The 19,150-nt window shown below is 43.1% G+C and overlaps 1 protein-coding gene across 4 annotated transcripts in view; it reads right to left on the bottom strand.

The window, feature by feature from the left end:
* Positions 1-4,954: 4,954 nt before the first annotated feature.
* P2RX5 (purinergic receptor P2X 5) overlaps positions 4,955-19,150 on the bottom strand; it is a 127,338-nt gene continuing 113,142 nt past the window's right edge. For 2 of the 4 annotated variants that reach the window (XM_073668024.1, XM_073668023.1), the window contains exons 10-12: positions 16,183-16,248; positions 9,131-9,213; positions 4,955-7,591 (exon numbers count right to left, since the gene is read on the bottom strand). In XM_073668024.1, the coding sequence (XP_073524125.1) occupies positions 7,495-7,591; positions 9,131-9,213; positions 16,183-16,248 (246 nt within the window). In that variant the 3' untranslated portion in view covers positions 4,955-7,494. Of the gene's footprint in view, positions 7,592-9,126; positions 9,214-16,182; positions 16,249-19,150 lie in introns of those variants that run through there. The other 2 variants (XM_073668028.1, XM_073668025.1) reach the window with 1 other exon arrangement.

Below are 19,150 nucleotides of genomic sequence, written 5' to 3'. Positions count from 1 at the left end.
AAGACATTGGCAGTGCATTGAGTTTGTAGGACACTATTTATTTTCACTCTATGGTCTGCCATTGAGTTGCTCAGAAATTGTTTAATTTCACACCTCCATGGGCCACATGTATTGTTTACACTGTAGACATAACTTATACTGTCCTAATCCAAACTGCCATCTCAGGTGACCAAGCAAGATTGTAAAATCACAAAAATAAATGAGTTTCACATACTGCTCTACTTGCTTTTTTTTTTTTTTTCTTCACTAAAACGCAGAAAAACCTGATGGCTACTATGTTCACACTAGGCTTTTTTTCAGCGGTTTCACCACCTGTTACTTTCAATGGGTGAAAAACGCTGAAAGTAGTGACATGCTCTATTGTGCAAAACATGCAAAGCACAAAATACTGATGACACAAAAACCTATGTGTGTACATGAGATCTCTGAAATCTCAGACTTCTGGTACTATGAAACGCATCTGAAAATTAGCATAAAAAAAGCTGAAAAACGTCTACTGTGAACATAGCCTTACTGGCCAATCTTACTGATTTAATTACCTCTTGCTGCAGATTTGCATTTTTTTTTTTTTTTTTTAATCTGGACACTTTTTGACTGCTTTTCTTCTAGTCTACAGTTTGCACTACGTATCCCCAACGTGTTTTTTTTTGTTTTTGTTTTTTTTTGGGAGTCAGTAACTTGAGACCAAGTCATCCGATGCAGCACCTCCATTACTCCCTTTCCTTGTTTTATGTATCCTACATAGGCTCGTGCTACGTTTTGGGTCTTTTTGGTCTTGTTACTTGCCCAATCCTTGATAAGAAGCTTTACTAAAGGGGTCTATTCCCCATGCCTGATTGATTTCATCCTGTACCCTCAGACCTTCTTTCCTTTTCTTCAGAGTTGGATCCCCATGTCCAGACATCATTGTTTTACCATAACTATATCTTTACTGTAGACATACGATTGGACCTAAAAGGTTTGCAATTGTTGGAACTCGGGTGGAGCGCAAAATAATCCATTCAGCTCCTCAGCGTTTCCTACAAGCCTCGTGGTGATCTACTCTGCAGACTGCAATGTTCCTACATTAGGAAATTCAACCCCCTAAAGTTTCACCTACTATTTTGATAAATGAGGTTATTTTTGACGGCGGTGAAGGGCACCAAGACCATCAGATGCCAGTGACCACCTCCTTAAATTTTACAAATTTAAAGAGCCAAAATAATCTGGAAAATCCGATCACTTAAAACTTGTGACTTCTGTGGTGTAATTGCAGCCAATAGACATTTTTTTATATGTTCACTTCTTATCTAAGTAATTGTAAAAACTATTGAATTCATTTCTGCCCTAAACAGAGTAAGTTGCAGCAGGAGCGTGGGTAATCTGAAGCATGAGAATAATACAGTGCCGATTTAAAGAGTCTGTAGTATCCAAAAATCTGTCTCCAGGTACGGAAAGGTCCTTTTTTTTTTTTTTTTTTTTTTAAAGGAGCTTGGGCTAAGAAGAGCCAATCCTTTAGCTTAAACACGTGCTGCATAAGTTTGGAGAAAGCATTAATTATATTCACATGCAGATTACGTGTATCGATTACTGTGATGATCCCACTACATGGTACATCGCTTACGGATGGATTTCTGAGCTGACAGATCCCCTTTGACAGCCATCGGGGCTGTGGTAGACAGACAACAGTTTCTATGGTGATTGACCAGTCAGTGCCGCCATATGGACCATCTCAGCTGAAAAACTATAAGCCTCCGATTGCCAAGTTCACAGGCAGCTAAAAGGGATGAAGTTTGACATGGCTCCGTGAAACAGATTTTTTTTTTTTTTTTTCCAATTATCGGGCTGGTTGCGAAGTCTTGAGTTTCACAGTCTTCATATAGTCTGCAATGACTGGACTGACCGTGGGTCTCCTGACCCAAACTAACAGTTTCCTAGGCATATGTGAGGCTGTTAGTTCAGAGTTGGGCGGTCCGTGCATTATGGTTCATATATGGATGGCTGAATCTCAGCCTTAGGCTTCTTTCACACATCCATATAAGTACCGGAACAAACAGTACCAGTGCCATCTGTGTTTTTCCGGTATGGAAAAAGAATGAAATTACAAAGCTTCTCGTTTTTGCAGTGTTAAAAATGTACAGCACATGAATGCCAGCCATGTGTTTTATGTGTTTTTCACTGACCCATAGCCTCCTTGTGGTTCACACGGACACACGGTGAAGATCACCCTAGGTTATAATGGTTATGTGTGGTATCCATGAAAAAAAACCCAAAAACGGATGTGTGAAGAGGGCCTTGGGGCGTAGTCAGTGGCTGTATAAATCGGCCTGAGATCAAAACGCAATGCTCCGACTGGTCGCGGGCTCTCCTGACCCGAGCATGACTGCTTCATATACAGCTGTCACGCTCAGGTCTAGAGAGCCTCCAACCAGTCTGAGCATTGCGTTCTGATGTCGGTCTGATATACGCGATCGTCTGATTGGGCCCTTACTCATTATTTTGAGGTAATAAAATGCTAACTTGTATATCCAGATAATAATTGCCCAAAATCCTACATCACTTTATGCTCGACCTCGGAGGTAGAATAAGAACCTGTATTGTGGAATACGATGGCCATGAGAATCTTTATTCCCAAAAATATACTCCTAAGCATTGAAATTACAACACCAAGAAGCCGTAGATTGATGGAAATCACCGGTTGGATAGACATGGTAATGATCTGTAAATGATGGGATGGAAAAATGGAAATGTTTTCAAGGCATGGATTTCTTCAGCATCGAGTGTGAGCGTACAAATCTCCGCACTTACACGTCTTGGCTGCTCTCAAAGTGAGACCACGGCAGAACACTAACTCCCTGATGATCTGATTAGACGACTGCCATCTAGTTTGTCCCGTGTCTTGTTTAGCCCTATAGTATAACAGATCTGACTCTGGGAATCCTCGTGGATTGCTAATGTCATGTAGTTTTTGAAGACGCCGTTTTGCTTCATGAACTATAATTGAGTATGTCTCTCCGTCATGGTGCCTGGTGTTTTACCAAGCAAAGAGAAATGCTGTCCTAATTTGTCTGGTATTTTTGGCCGGTCATCAGAAAGCTAATGTCCAAGAAACCCATAGGGAACTGAGTAATATCTATATTATTTTTCTCTAATATTGGATGGATCCATTGATGCCAGTATGCTAACAGGAATGGTGTGTTCTGTTAGGACAGGGTCCACCCCTGGGTCTTATGGTCTGAAACGCCCATCAGTGAACCATGCCATTCAATGAAATGTCTTGTTAGTGTTACACAAACTTTGTAGATCTTCCTCCTCACCACTGAAATAGCAAGATATAGCACGTTTAGGCCACACAGGCTGCTTGAAGTAGCACGAGCAAAATGCGGCCTGACTTGTTGAAAAACGGATCTCGAGACACTTTGGAAAAATGGCCGCACCACTGGTTCCACCACCAAATCCATGCAATGCCGAGCTGTGAGTGCACTTGGAGAGAAGACAAGAAGGATCCAGCTACAGTACGTTATGCCACCTCGCAAAATCAGAAGGCATTTACACAACATTGGCCAGACGTCCAACTATACAAGTGATCCATAAACTTCACACCATCGCTCTCAAAGGCTGCAATAGTGCAGACCAAAATGTATATGGCGGTCTATTCTAAGTAAGTAAAATAAATAAGTCTGGCTTTTGTCTTGGACGCAATGATAGTCGGAGAGTGGTCTGGAGACCTCGTTGGCAATGTCATGAAAGGGCCTAATGTCTGGCCTATATTGGCCTGGGGTGGCATAATATATGGTAGCCAGAGCCCTCTAGTCTTCAGTCTAGGTACACCAACAGCTCAGTGTTACATTGATTTGGTCGTGGAACTAGTGGTATGGCTATTTATCCAAAGTGTCCCAGGAGCCATCTTTCAACACGATAACGCCAGCCCGCATGTTTCTTGTTTTTCAGTGAGCTGTCTACAACATCTCTAACGTGTTTCCCATCGAGCACATCTGAGACGTCATTGGTCCAACTGCAAAGAAAGCTGCCAGCAGCGCATCTTGATGATTTGCTCAAGTGCATTGACCGTTGCAGAATATTCCTCAGACAGCCATTAATAACCTCACTGATAGCAGCTAAGGCATGTAAGTGTGGGGATTTGTGCATGTGGTGCTCTTATTTGATACTGAATAAATCAAGATGTTTTACAAAAATATCGGAGAATAATATACCCGGCTGTAACCGTGCCACCAGGCTGTGATTCATCCTGTCCGCGCTTTGGGCAGCATGAATCGCCTGACAGGTTCCCTTTAACATGTCTGTTGATCCTGTGATTTCCATAACTCCACAACTTTTCCTTCTCAATGTTTCTTTTTACTGAGTTATTGGAGTGGAAACTCCACATTTTTGAGAGGTTCTGATTTTTTGAGGAGGATTTTTAGAGTTTTCACTCAGTTTCTGCTCCAAAACGCGTAAAAAAAATTTCAGTGGGAACATACCCTAACACTCCTCACATTAGCCTGATGCAGGCAGATTGGTGGTTTGGATACAGATGCTAGTGTGCTGCATTCTGACCAGTTGGACCACTGCTCCTCATACATCAGGTTCAACCCCTCCTGCTTCTTATCCACCGATTCTGGTCTGGACAGCAAAATCTTGGGCAATAGGGATCTCCTGTCCAGAATGATGTCCTCCAGTTAGGTACCTCTGGGTCACAGTAATATTATTGCTAGGGATGAGCGGACCCGTGGAAGTTTGGGTTTGACTGAACTGTAGTCCAAAGTTCAGTTCTGGTACCAGAACCAAACCCAAACCCCATAGAAATCAATGACAACTTTTGAGCTGGAAAAATCTCTCTCTCAATAGTCACTACATTTTTCTTTTTTTTCTGTTGAGAAATCATCAGTACAAATGAAAATAATAAACTTTGTAATATACTTTATTTCAGAAAAATGTCTCTTTTTCCAACTTACAATCACTTTATGTCTCCTGTGCTGATCTTCTAATCTCAAAAATTGCTCAAATATGTTTACAAATCTTTCTGCATTGATGGATGAAATTACGCCTACTGCTATAATCCTGATGGAGAGGGAAGTGGGGAGAAGCTGGAAGGAAACAAAGGAGAAAGGCTGAAGGAGAAACTGGCAGTGCGTCTAGTGCTGGGGGGAAAACAGCATTAGTCAGAGACAGAAGGCAGCGGGCGGGGAACAGGAAGAGAAACAGGAGAGCTGTAAGGGCACTGCCCCGCCCATTGCACTTACAGCTCATTAGCATACACTTTCATCTATTGATTTCTTTAAAGCAACAAAACAGATTTCTACAAGAAAGGCGAGCATTTACACAGCATTAAAGCACCTTTACAAATACGTCATTAGTTTGGGGTATAAAATCCTGATGACAGGTTCTCTTTAAAGGGGTGATCCAATCCCTATAAGGCCCTGCATAAATATATATTTTTATGGCTTAGACACTTTTGTAGTTTGATTTACTGTAATCTCTATATCTGTTTTTTATTTTTCAATCGCATTGATAGACGCAGAAAGAAGTGACGGCAGCGTTGCCAAACAGCTTCTGTCACCGCCCTGAAATGGATCGTCATTAGGGGGCGGCGCTGCTGTCACTCACCCTGCTTCTATCACCGCCGCTCCCGGATGGCGTCCTGTTTCCGTGAACGGAGCTGCAGTTGCTTCTCTGCTTCTATCACAATCTATATAATCTCTCCATATATAGGTATAATGGAAGAGGACATATCAGGAAGGTGCACCTACCGCTACTGTAGTCTTCTCTGAAGCTGCTGTCTCAGGTTCTTGTGTGAGACGTTCTCATTCTGTTCTCTTTAAAAGTTTATCCCATTTCTCTGTTATGAACGCGCCATTTTATTGCACATTATCGGCTTAATTATTTATTGCGCTAATTGTCTCAAATACAATTCAGATTACATGTATTTCATCACGTTATATTACATTATCTCACATACATGGTCATTCATGGTGCTGGTTGTAGTGCTGTTTTTTCCAGATACACAGGTTTGTAATGTGTGAAATTGGAAACCTCAATCTATGTTTCTTATGTAAGTCCAGTGCTTATTCTTCTCATTGATGAAAGTCCCACATTATTTCTTTTTAAAAATTGATAGTGTTCTATGAGCATTGCTTATAATAAATGGGCAGAAGGTCACTAGGCACTTTTGTCAGTTTTTCATATGTAAGGGTTATAAGCCATCAATATAAAAGTAGTGGACAACCCCTTTAATAGAGGTTCAGGACATTCATATATATTCTCCAGAGGGAAAGATACTCTGTGTAGCTGATCTCCCTTATAGCTAACTCAGCCATGTTATACACTACAGGTACAGCCTATAATCAGCACTGATCCCTATAGGATCCACATTACCAACCCATATGTTTGCCTTCTGACCTTTTTTCATGCACAGCACACACTCAGTATCTCTTGTATTAAGAAGGGTTAACGTTTCTCCTTGTGGAGAGTGATATGCCTGGCAGGCCAGTGTAAGCCATGTCATGCTTCTCTGACAAGGGGGAACACCCCGAAACACCATGAAAATTCAGATTCTGGCTTGGTAAAGGATTTTGACTTTTAGTAATGCAACTTACAATAGGTGGCGCTAAAGTTCAAGTCCTCTTTCTCTCTGAAGAGGCAATTTGCATATTTAATTTCCCAGAGGAGCATTGCATGGCTTATAACCCTCCTTACACTGACATGCCAGGCATGTCATTCTCCACAAGGAGAAACGTTACCTGTTAGATCCCAGCCAGATGCCTCTCATACAGTCAAATCTCATGGTTTTCACTGAGGAGAGTCAACACCCCAAAATACGTGTCTGCAAATTGAGATTCTGGTTTGGCTTTTATCCAAAGTCATGTGGCAAGGCTTGTCAAAGGGTCGATATTGACTTTTAGGATCACTGCTTCTAATAGATGGCGCTGGAGTTCCAGTCCTCTTCCTCTCTGAAGAGACAGTTTGCATCTTGTAATAAGATAACTTTTTCTCTTTAAAAGTACAGATTTCTCATTTATTGAACACATTACAGAGCTGCATAATAGCTGCGCAATGTAAGATCAAATGCATGCTCCGAGATGATCACTAATCAATAAGTATAAAAACACCACATCGATCGAGTTTTCAAGATGTCAAGAAAACAACACTGTCTTCTACCTGCAAAGCAGTGAATGGAGCTCGTTGCTCTTTTTGATGAGTCTCTAAAGTGCATGTTCTCCAGAGCAGAGAAGACCAGCAGAAAAATACAAGATGATTCACAATGTCACAGGGCGTAAAGGGTGCAGCAAAATGGTTGCCTTGGATAAACAGTAATGCAACAACCCAATGAAGAGTTCATGCTGCGGCAAATCTTCATATATCCGGCTCACAGCAGCATGATGGCTATTAGAAGCAGGAGTTGGGAAAACAAAGGTTCATGGATGTGCCGCACCAGTAGACCAGTATGTCCAGCCATACAAATCTCCTTGACAGGCGCTTCTCTCTTACTGAGAAGTTTGTCTCTTGGGTCAGAAGTTAGGTCTCCACACTCTGTAATTGTTTCATTTGGTCTATGGCATCATGGCTTTTTGATTTCTTCTGACCATTGACTGGCAAGGTTTTCTTGCAGGACCTGCAGATATAAGCAGTAATCCTTATTTATTATAAATCTCTCTAGTCAATAATTGCAAACAGTTTGCAAACTCCAAAAATGTTTAAAAACATTCCAATAAAAAACTTTTAGAACAGTGGGACATTTGCATACATGGCAACCCAACATATAACAGCTTTTAAAAAAGTACTGCAAGGGGGGTATAAGATTATCCTAATTTAGGTTAAAACCAACATAAAACTTGTATGAACGACACCAGATAAGTATCCGTGTTTAAAATACCATATGCTATACACTGTTTTGGGGAGGAATGGGGTGAGGGGAGGAGACCGGAGAAGAACAACTTCTGTATTACAGGACACATGGACACTCCCTTGAAAGAACGTAGAACATTCGAATGGACGTTTTACAGTGGGTACGGAAAGTATTCAGACCCCTTTAAATTTTTCACTCTTTGTTTCATTGCAGCCATTTGGTAAATTCTAAAAAGTTCATTTTTTTTCTCATTAATGTACACTCTGCACTCCATCTTGACTGAAAAGAAACAGAAATGTAGAAATTTTTGCAAATTTATTAAAAAAGAAAAACTGAAATATCACATGGTCATAAGTATTCAGATCCTTTGCTCAGGCACTCATATTTAAGTCACATGCTGTCCATTTCCTTGTGATCCTCCTTGAGATGGTTCTACTCCTTCATTGGAGTCCAGCTGTGTTTAATTAAACGGATAGGACTTGATTTGGAAAGGCACACACCTGTCTATATAAGAGCTCACAGTTCATGTCAGACCAAGTGAGAATCATGAGCTCAAAGGAACTGCCCAAGGAGCTCAGAGACAGAATTGTGGCAAGGCACAGATCTGACCAAGGTTACAAAAGAATTTCTGCATTACTCAAGGTTCCTAAGAGCACAGTGGCCTCTATAATCCTTAAATGGAAGAAGTTTGGGACCACCAGAAGTCTTCCTAGACCTGGCCGTCCAGCCACACTGAGCATGGTTTGTCACCAATTGGCTGTGACTGGCTTGCTTCAACAAGTAATTATGGGTGATGTGCCCCTCTCCTTTGTTTTCCTTATAGGTGCACATTAGACATTTATAGTGTAACCAATGGATTCAGACCCTCACGTATAACACATTAAAGCCATATCCCATCAATGTGAATCACCATCTGGATATTGAAATGCAATAACTGTCTCCTCAGTACACACCCTTAAAGGGGATTTGTCACATGGTCAAAAATGGCATGTTTGTTCCTATAACTTATTCCCGCTGCTCCCCTGAATATTCCTCTTTTTTCTTTTTTTAAAATTACCTTACAGTTCCAGAGAACTGGGCTCTTTTATCTAGTGCTAATTTTAATGGGTTTTAGAAAGGGGACGTGTCTCACAGGATTATCTGTGGGCGTGTCTTTAAGCTGCTCTGCATAATTACCCTGTGAGCCACGCCCTCTTGTAAAGACCATAAGCACAATGGAAGCACAAACTGAACACTTTTGATCTGATGGCAGGTCCACTTTAAAGTGTTAAAGAAACAATTCTTGACTTAATTAATGACACTTACTTTACTTCTTCAAATTTTTTGTCTCTGTAAAAGTTACTCTTTTTGATCAAATACAGCAAGACCAAGTCACAGAAGAAGGCTCCCTAAATGACAATAAAGAGAAACATTATTATTCTACATATCAATGATACGAACACCTTTGGGGACAATTGTCTTACTTAAATGTACATATTTTATGCTGAAAGTCATTTTTGTCATTGAGTTTAATTTATAATTTAGTCTTGTTGGTCTTTCATAGCCTCTGTGTGTCTCAATGACCATTGCTAGGTGCAAAATGAGTTATCCGAGAATCTGTCAGTAAGCTCCTTCTGATGGGGATTATTATTCAGAATTAATATTTTTTTCCTCTCTCTCCCCTCTATATTTTATCCAGAAAGGAGAAAAGGTTTTTGGACAGAGGGGAAGTTTAATTAGGAAAAATTTGTTATGAACTTCATTGCAATATTGTGTATAATTGTTGTATTATTATTTGAGATCTTTGTCAGATGGGATAGTGTTTACGGTATAACAGCAGATGACCAGTTCCAGTTTCGTTGCTATCTAAGAGAAATAAAAAAGCAGATGATTCAGATGAATCCAGATTTGTATAGCACCATGTTGGTGGTGGTGGGGGGAGCAGAATTTGGCACAGGCAGCATGGACTGAAGAACCCTTCATGTCAGGTGTGCACAGTTCAGGCTGGTGGAGGTGGCCTACTGGTGCAGGAAATGTTTTATTGGCACAACTGAGTCCTCTGATACTGTAGATGGACCTTTGGAGAACCAAGTTCATCTCTTCCTGGTGGATATTTACCCTATGGCAGAAGGACACTTTCAGCAAGACAATGCATCATGATATCATTAAAGGTCGTATAGTCATGTATTGGTACCAGGAACATGACAGAAAGATTTCCTTAATTTCCAGGCCTCACCGTCAACAGATATTATTCCTATATATAATCTGTGAGACCGAAGATAGAATAGGCTGTTCATACCATGTCAGAAGCTCCATCTAATTTGTGGAATCTGCGAAAAGCTATCATGTCCACACGGACCTATATCCCTGGACAACAAATAGTAGAATTCATGGTGATTTTGATGGGGCTTGCAGCTATTGCTTTCTGTGAGGTAACACATTTCCCTGCCTGTTTTATCACAGGAGTGAGTGTTTCTGATGCACCCCCTGGGCCGTGGGGTACTCTGTAGCCGGGCCGGTCGTTGCTGGGGGATGTCACAGTGGCAGTGACCCACTCCGTGACCCAGGGCGGTCAATAAAAGGGGGATTAACCGGTTCCCGATCGCCCACTGTAGATAAACGTCGGCGCTTGCTGGGCTCTGTGCAGCGCCGACGTTTAAAAACGGTGGGTGGTCTCGCAGCGCTCAGGACCCCCAGGGTCCTGCAAGCGCTGCGATTCCGGTGCAGAGCGTTAGCTCTGACAGGGAACATCATCAGGACCTGATTAGATCAGGTCCCAGTGATGTTAACCCTTACCTGTCTTCTATATGCTGCGATCTATAGTGATCGCGGCATATAGGAGACAGCAGTAGGAGAGGGGGTCGTCAACTTACCTCTCCGAAGACCTCTGAGTCCTTCCAGGACCTGGGGTTGCTATGGCAGCTGGAGATCACATGACCGCCTCCAGCTCTGCCATATATGGTGTCCTGTCTGGCTCAGCTGCAGCTGTAGCCAGACAGGAGACTCTGACTGAAACAGTCAGGGAAGATCTCATGTAATGTAATGTAATACATGTCTATTAGATTACATGAGATCAGTGATCAGAAAAATAAAAATTAATGTCCCATACATGGACTAAGAAAAAATGTAAAAAAAAGTAAAAAAAAAGTTTTTAAACTATTAAAAAAAAAATCACAAAATAAATAAAAATAAATAAATAAAATATTAAACCAATAAATCCGTATATTTTTACAAAACCAAAAAAAGTACACATATTTGGTATCGCCGCGTCCGAAACAACCCGAGCTATAAAACTGTCACACTAATTAACTCCTTCTGTGCACACCATAATAAAAATAAATAAAAAACGGAGCAAAAAAATATGCTTTTTCATCATATCGCCAAACAAAAAGTGGAAAAAAATGCGATCAAAAAACAAAATAGAAATAAAAATGGTACCACTGAAAACGTCACCTTGTTACGCAAAAGAAAAGCTGCCATACAGCTCCATCAGCCGAAAAATAAAAAAGTTATAGCGCTCAGAATAAAGCAATGCAAAAAAAATATTTTTTTCTATAAAATTGTTTTATTGTGTAAAAGCGCCAAAACATAAAAAAAAAAATACAGTAAGTGTAGTATCGCTGTAAACGTACTGACCCGAAGAATAATGCTGCCTGATCACTTTTACCACACGCAGAACGGCATAAAAATAACCCTCAAAAAACAATTCCAGAATTGTTTGTTTTTGTTAATTTTACCTCCCAAAAAACGGAATAGAAAGCGATCAAAAAATGTCACGTACCCAAAAATGATACCAATAAAAATGTCAACTCGTCCCGCAAAAAACAAGCCGTCACATGACTCTGTCGGCCGAAATATGGAAAAATTATAGCTCTCAAAATATGGTGATGCAAAAACTAGATTTTGCAAAAAAAAGTCTTTTAGTGTGTGACAGCTGTCAGTCATAAAAACCCGATATAAATCTGGTATCTCTGTAATCGCACCGACCCGAAGAATAAAGTAATCTAATCAGTTATATCACACGAGGAACGGCGTAAAAAAATAAATAAAACCAATTCTTCACCTGGTACTGATTTGTTTATTATGTCCCCAAAGATCCCAGTAAGGCTCTGCCCACATTTATCCTGCGCTCTGCGCTGAGCACTTACACCAGAGTTTCCGTGTAAATCTCTGAAATACATGATTCAGCTGGAACCCATGACGGAAGATTCCCTGTAATGAGACAGATATAGGCCACTTTGGACGCCGTCTAGCCTGGGATCCCACGGTGTCATTTGTTTTAGGCGTGCATAAAAGTGCGGTTGACCACAGTTTTGTGCACTTCTGAAAAAAAGGACACCGCTAAACAGAGGCCAGACGGAGTCCAGAGTAACTCTGCTGCCTCATTACAGTGAATGGATCCCGCAGGGGTTTCATGTGAATTACATCACTTGGAAATTTAGATGGAAACCCCGATGTAAGTGCTCAGCCTAGAGCGCCGGATAAATGTTACGTAAAATGTTCCCAATAAAAGCTTCAACTCAGTCCTCAAAAAAAGCTAGTTCCCACTCAGGTCCGTCATCTGTTAAAAATATAAGGGACTTCCAAGTTACTGGTAGCAGAAAGGCTCTGGAAAAGCAAAATGGCCCTTGCCCCCCAAAAGAAATTCAGAAAATTTTGTGCTCCCAAATCCAAATGCCTATTCTACAATAATTTGTTCTCCAATTGTCAAATAGCGCTCCGTCCCCCCCAGATCTCACCGTATGGCTAAGCGGTACGATACAGCCACATATGGGGTATTGACACTTTTAGAAGAAATTGTGTGACACATTTCGGCACCATTTTTACCCATTGCCCTGTGTGAAAATGTAAAATCTGAGGGTAAAACATTTTTTTGTGGTAAAAATATAATTATGCTTTTTTCACTGCCCAATGGTCTAAATTTAAAAATTAAAAAATACTCACTACTTCCCTAGATGAATTCCTTGAGAGGTGTAGTTTACAAAATGGGGTCACTTGTGGGGGTTTCTGCTGTTTTGGCATGTCAGCGACTCTTCAAATGTGACATGGTGTCTGCAACCTATCCCAGCCAACATAGCGCTCCTTTCTCTTCCGAACCCTGCCGTACACCAAAGCAGTGGTTTTCCCCCACATATGGGGTATCGGCGTACTCAGGAGAAATTGTACAACAAATTTCATGGTGCAATTTCTCCCATTACCCTTATGATAATGCAAAATTAGGGAATGAAAAACATTTTTTGTGGGAAAAATGTGAAAATTTTATTTTTACGGCTCAATATTATAAACTTCTGTGAAGCAGCTGGGGGTGCAAGGTGCTCACCACACATCTAGATAAGTTTCCTAAGGGGTCTACTTTCCAAAATGGTGGCACTTGTGGGGGGTTTCCACTGTTTAGGCACATTAGGGGCTCCCCAAATGTGACATGGCGTCCGCTAATTATTCAAACAAATTTTACATTCAAAAAGTCAAATGGCGCTCCTTCCCTTTCAAACCCTGCCATGTGCCCAAACAGTAATTTGCCTCCACATATGGGGTATCGGCGTGTTCAGGAGAAATTTCACAACAAATTTCATGGTGCAATTTATCCTGTTACCCTTATGATAATACAAAATTAGGGAATGAAAAACATTTTTTGTGGGAAAAATGTGAAAATTTTATTTTTACGGCTCAATATTATAAACTTCTGTGAAGCACCTTGGGGTTCAAGGTGCTCACCACACATCTAGATAAGTTCCCTAAGGGGTCTAGTTTCCAAAATGGTGTCACTTGTGGGGGGTTTCCACTGCTTAGGCACATCAGGAGCTCTCCAAACGCAACATGGCGTCTGCTAATTATTCAGACTAATTTTACATTTAAAAAGTCTAATGGCGCTCCTTCCCTTCCGAACCCTGCAGTGCGCCCAAACAGTGGTTTTCCCTCACATATGGGGTATCAGCACGCTCAAGAGAAATTGCACAAAAAAATTTGTGGTCCATTTTTTCCTGTTACCCCTGTGAAAATAAAAAAAATTGGGTCTAAAGTAACATTTTTGTGAAAAAAGTTAAATGTTAATTTTTTTCTTCCACATTCCAAAAATTCCTGTGAAGCACCTGAAGGGTTGATAAAGTTCTTGAATGTGGTTTTGAGCACCTTGAGGGGTGCAGTTTTTAGAATGGTGTCACTTTTGGGTATTTTCTGTCATAAAGACCCCTCAAAGTGACTTCAAATATGATGTGGTCCCTAAAAAAATGTTTTTGTAAATTTTGTTGGAAAAATGAGAAATCGCTGGTCAACTTTTAACCCTTATAGCTCCCTAACAAAAAAAAATTTTGGTTCCAAAATTGTGCTGATGTAAAGTAGACATGTGGGAAATGTTATTTATTAACTATTTTGTGTGACATATCTCTCTGATTTAAGGGCATGAAAATTCAAAGTTTGAAAATTGCAAAATTTTCAAAATTTTCGCCAAATTTCCGATTTTTTCACAATTAAACGCAAGTTATATCGAAGAAATTTTACCACTATCATGAAGTACAATATGTCATGAAAAAACATTCTCAGAATCAGGGGAATACGTTGAAGCGTTCCAGAGTAATTACCTCATAAAGTGACAGTGGTCAGAATTGAAAAAATTGGCCCGGTCACGAAGGCAAAAACAGGCTCTGGCGCGAAGTGGTTAAAGAATCATAGAATAATGGGAATCATAGAATCATAGAATCATAGAAAAGGGAATAAAGTTTTTATACGTATAATGTTCGTGACACCACCTGTGGTATGTGGCTATATGGGGCCGCCGTTGCGGTGCAGATCCTCTGGAGCTGATGGTGACGCAGCAGAGTTGGTTCAGCTCTCCACAGGCAGAGCTTAGCTCAAGGGCAGTAAGTGATGGTTAATGAGGTAGATGTTGCTGTGCAGTGTAGCGCAGGTGATGGCGCAGATAATAATTCTAGTACACAGTGGGGTGCAGTCTTCATATTTACTCACAGTTGTTGCACTCCAGGTTACCAGGACCAGGGTAACCTCCCACGCCGTCCTGTGTTTACCAAGGCAGAGGTTCAGCAAACTCCCAAGTGTTTCAAGAGTACTTAACGGGACCCCAATTTGTGTGCCTTCCTCGGTCGTCTTCCTGCGCTGGCTCTCGCCCTCCTGCCCTGCGCCTCGCGATCAGTGTCCCAAGCTGGTAACCTCGGATCTTGGCGGGCAACCTGCAGTTCCCTGAATCCTGTGTGGCTACCTTTTCGGCGATTTAGTTGCGGTTGTTAGCAGCTGCACCCTGAAAGTACAGAAGCCTCCGGTTTCTAGCTGAGTCTTGTAGTTCTCCACTAGTTAGGGGCTGGTCCCCTTTGCGGCCTGATCCCTCCACGTTCCTGCAGATTTGGGTGCACGGGTGGCTTCCACACTCGCCGTGCCCCTGGGATCCCCTCACTCCTGGAGCCTTCCTCTGCTCCCTTCCTCTACAGACAGTCCTCCTGGGCCTTCTCTGAGCAGAGCTCCTACAGAGCTCCTGCTCCCACACTCTCTACTCAGACTGATCTCTGACTGGACTCTCTATCCCAAGATGGCTCCCCTTTTTATACTCCTACTGAAGTGCTCCCCTGTACTGCTTCCTCCACCCACACCCACTACATGGTTCCCCCTCTCTTGGTTCCCCCCACTTCCAACTAGGGACAGGGCTCAGCATAAGGCAGTGCATCTTGCCCCGCCTGTTGGTCTGGAAGGGTGTAGTGTTGGATGCAGGTGGGTGGGTCCCGGGCAGTACTCCTTCCTTACCTGAGAGTGGGATACCACACCTCTAGGTGAGATGCAGTACCTCTGTGGCGACTGAACCCGCAGGGGCGCCACATTTCCACCATGGCTCTAGTCATCTGAGTTAATTATAAATCAAGTCAGTAACATAGGAGTTCTGGCGGCTACTTAGCTTACATTTCACTGACTTGAATTATGATGAACTAAGAAGACTAATGACAAGACAAAAACACCCACTCCTGTGATAAAACAAGCAAGGAAATTGGTTTTCCTCACATAAATAAGTAGCTGCAAACCCCTGCTGGTTCATCTGTATGTTCTCTTATGCTTCCTTCCCTGCCCAGTAGATGTGTTATGTGCTGACTATGAACTGTAGCAACTGTGCATAGTCGGACACAGTAAGTACATTGCAGGGGCACATTTATCAGATTTTAGCACAGGAACATTTTTTTTTAAATATCAAATTATGGAACTTATTATTATTCCAAGATCTATTGATTAAAATGTACTTTGTTCGTGGGAAAACCCCATTAAGGACTGCTGCTCCATTGTTTGTAAAATGCTAAGTGTCAAGTTAACATTGCTGCATCTATGATTAATGCATAGGTTTATGTGAATTTCTAGGTATGAGAATTCTATAATTTCCTACTTACCACACCCATAAGCGCCAAGCCTGAGCCTATATTAATAACCGTTGGTATAATATTGAACTTTCCAGCCTGGAAAACACATTAATGATTATAGATATGTAAATTGAGACTTACAATTGGCAATTAAAGGGGTTATCAAATGAAAGACAATTATCACCTATCCACAAATTGTTGAGAGTCTGGACACTGGGAACTGGATTGTTCACTAAAACAGGTCTTCTTCAAACAGTTCCTAATGATATCAGTGAGCTGTCTGTGGGATTCAGCTGCGTTCTTCTCTAAGGCAGGTTTAACACATTCTACTTTCACTAGATGGTGGCCCGATTCTAACGCATCGGGTATTCTAGAATATGTATGCGGCCGACCGGGCGCAGTCAACAGAACGTTGTTTAAATTTTGCGCCAAAATCGCTGATTGGTCGCGGCCGGCATCCGCGACTAATCAGCAAAACGGTGTTTAAATTTGGCGGCAATATCGGTGATTGGTAACGAGTGGCGGCCGCGACCAATCAGCGAACTGTGTTAGTGAGGACCGGAGAGCTTGTTTAAATTTGGCGGCAATCTCGCTGATTGGTCTCGGCCGGCCGGCGGCCGGGACCAATGGGCAGAGCGGTGTTTAAATTTGGCCCCAAAATCGCTGATTGGTAGCGGTCGCAGGCGGCCGCGACCAATCAGCAGAGCGTTGTTTAAGTTTGGCGCCAGTCTCGCTGATTGGTCGCGGCTGGCGGCCGTGACCAATCAGCACAGCGGTGTTTACATTTGGCGCCAATCTCGCTGATTGGTCGCGGTCAGCCGGCGGCCGCGACCAATCAGCAGAGCGGCGTTTAAATGTGCCGCCCATCTCGCTGATTGGTCGCGGCCGGCCACCTCGACCAATGAGCAGAGCGGCGTTTAAATTTGCCGGCCATATCGCTGATTGGTCACGGCCAGCCACCGCGACCAATCAGCATAGCGGCGTTTAAATTTGCCGCCCATCTCGCTGATTGGTCGCGGTCGGCCACCGCGACCAATCAGCGAGATGGGCGGCAAATTTAAACGCCGCTATGCTGATTGGTCGCGGTGGCTGGCCGTGACCAATCAGCATAGCGGCGTTTAAATTTGCCGCCCATCTCGCTGATTGGTCGCGGTCGGCCACCGCGACCAATGAGCAGAGCGGCGTTTAAATTTGCCGCCGATATCGCTGATTGGTCGCGGTAGCCGGCCGCGACCAATCAGCAGAGCGGCGTTTAAATTTGCCGCCCATCTCGCTGATTGGTCGCGTTAGCCGGCCGCGACCAATCAGCAGAGCGGCGTTTAAATTTGCCACTCATCTCGCTGATTGGTCGCGGTGGCCGGCCGTGACCAATCAGCAGAGCGGCGTTTAAATTTGCCACTCATCTCGCTGATTGGTCGCGGCCGGCCACCGCGACCAATCAGCGTCGTATTAGTGTGGGCCTGGGAGCGGCGCTGCTTGTGCGGCTCCGTATTAGCGAGGACCGGGGAGCGGCGCTGCCTGTGCGGCTCCTTCTGCTGCGAGAAGCCGGGAGATGAGCGGCTGCTCGCAGCAGAAGCATCCCGACCGGCGGCGCCGCTGCCCGGTCCTCCGTTCACACTTGCTGTCGGGAGATCAGCGGGCCAAGCCGCTGATCTTCCGACATTAGCCGCATAGAGGTCAGCGGCGCCGGTCGGGGTAGTTGTGCTGCTAGCGCTGCTCATCTCCCCGCTGCATCGCCACTGACCTCCGTCCGCCAGATGAGCCGCTAACGGCCGCCATCTTTTTTCAGAAATCCCGCGGCGCTGATTGGCCTCTGCCGGACCAATGAGCGACGCGGGATTTCCAGGACAGACAGACAGACAGACAGACGGGATAAAACAATTATATAGTAGATGGTCATAGTCACATGTTCAGTATTTGGTCAGTATTTTACATCAGTATTTGTAAGCCAAATCAAGGAGTGGGTGAAAAATGCAGAAGTGGTGAAGTGTTTCTATTATACTTTTCCTCTGATTGTTCCACTCCTGATTTTGGCTAACAAATACTGATGTAAAATACTCACCAAATACTGAACATGTGAACGTGGCCTTAAAGTAAGGACCAAGAAGTTATATACTTATCAAGCTTTTGAGTTCAGGTCAGAACATCCACGGCCTGATCTGGATATTTTCGTCTGTAATCGAACTATGAAAGTCGAGAGTGTGAAACTGGTTATAAAAGATAAGGGTCCCGACAATGGTGATCTGTTATACACTGCTCAAAAAGTAAAGGGAACACTTAAACAACAGAATATAACTCCAAGTAAATCAAACTTCTGTGAAATCAAACTGTCCACTTAGGAAGAAACAATGATTGACAATCAATTTCACATGCTATTGTGCAAATGGAATAGACAATAGATGGAAATTATTGGCAATTATCAAGACACCCTCAATAAAGGAGTGGTTCTGCAGGTGGGGACCACAGACCACATCTCAGTACCAATGCTTTCTGGCTGATGTTTTGTTCACTTTTGAATGTTGGTTGTGCTTTCACACTCGTGGTAGCATGAGACAGACTCTACAACCCACAGAAGTTGCTCAGGTAGTGCAGCTCATCCAGGATGGCACATCAATGCGAGCTGTGGCAAGAAGGTTTGCTGTGTCTGTCAGCGTAGTGTCCAGAGGCTGGAGGCGCTACCAGGAGACAGGCCAGTACACCAGGAGATGTGGAGGGGGCCATAGGAGGGCAACAACCCAGCAGCAGGACCGCTACCCCCGCCTTTGTGCAAGGAGGAACAGGGGGAGCACTGCCAGAGCCCTGCAAAATGACCTACAGCAGGCCACAAATGTGCATGTGTTTGCACAAACGGTTAGAAACCGACTCCATGAGGGTGGTATGAGGGCCCGACGTCCACACATGGGGGGTTGTGCTCACAGCCCAACACCGTGCAGGATGCTTGGCATTTGCCACAGAACACTAGGATTGGCAAAGTCGCCACTGGCGCCCAGTGTTCTTC

This window comes from Phyllobates terribilis, unplaced genomic scaffold (genome assembly GCF_046119375.1).
Source record: "Phyllobates terribilis strain yellow unplaced genomic scaffold, ASM4611937v1 Scaffold_2__4_contigs__length_985480577, whole genome shotgun sequence".
NCBI lineage: Eukaryota > Metazoa > Chordata > Amphibia > Anura > Dendrobatidae > Phyllobates > Phyllobates terribilis.
Note: the sequence above shows the minus strand (reverse complement) of the source record. Positions and strands in the feature narration are given on the sequence as shown.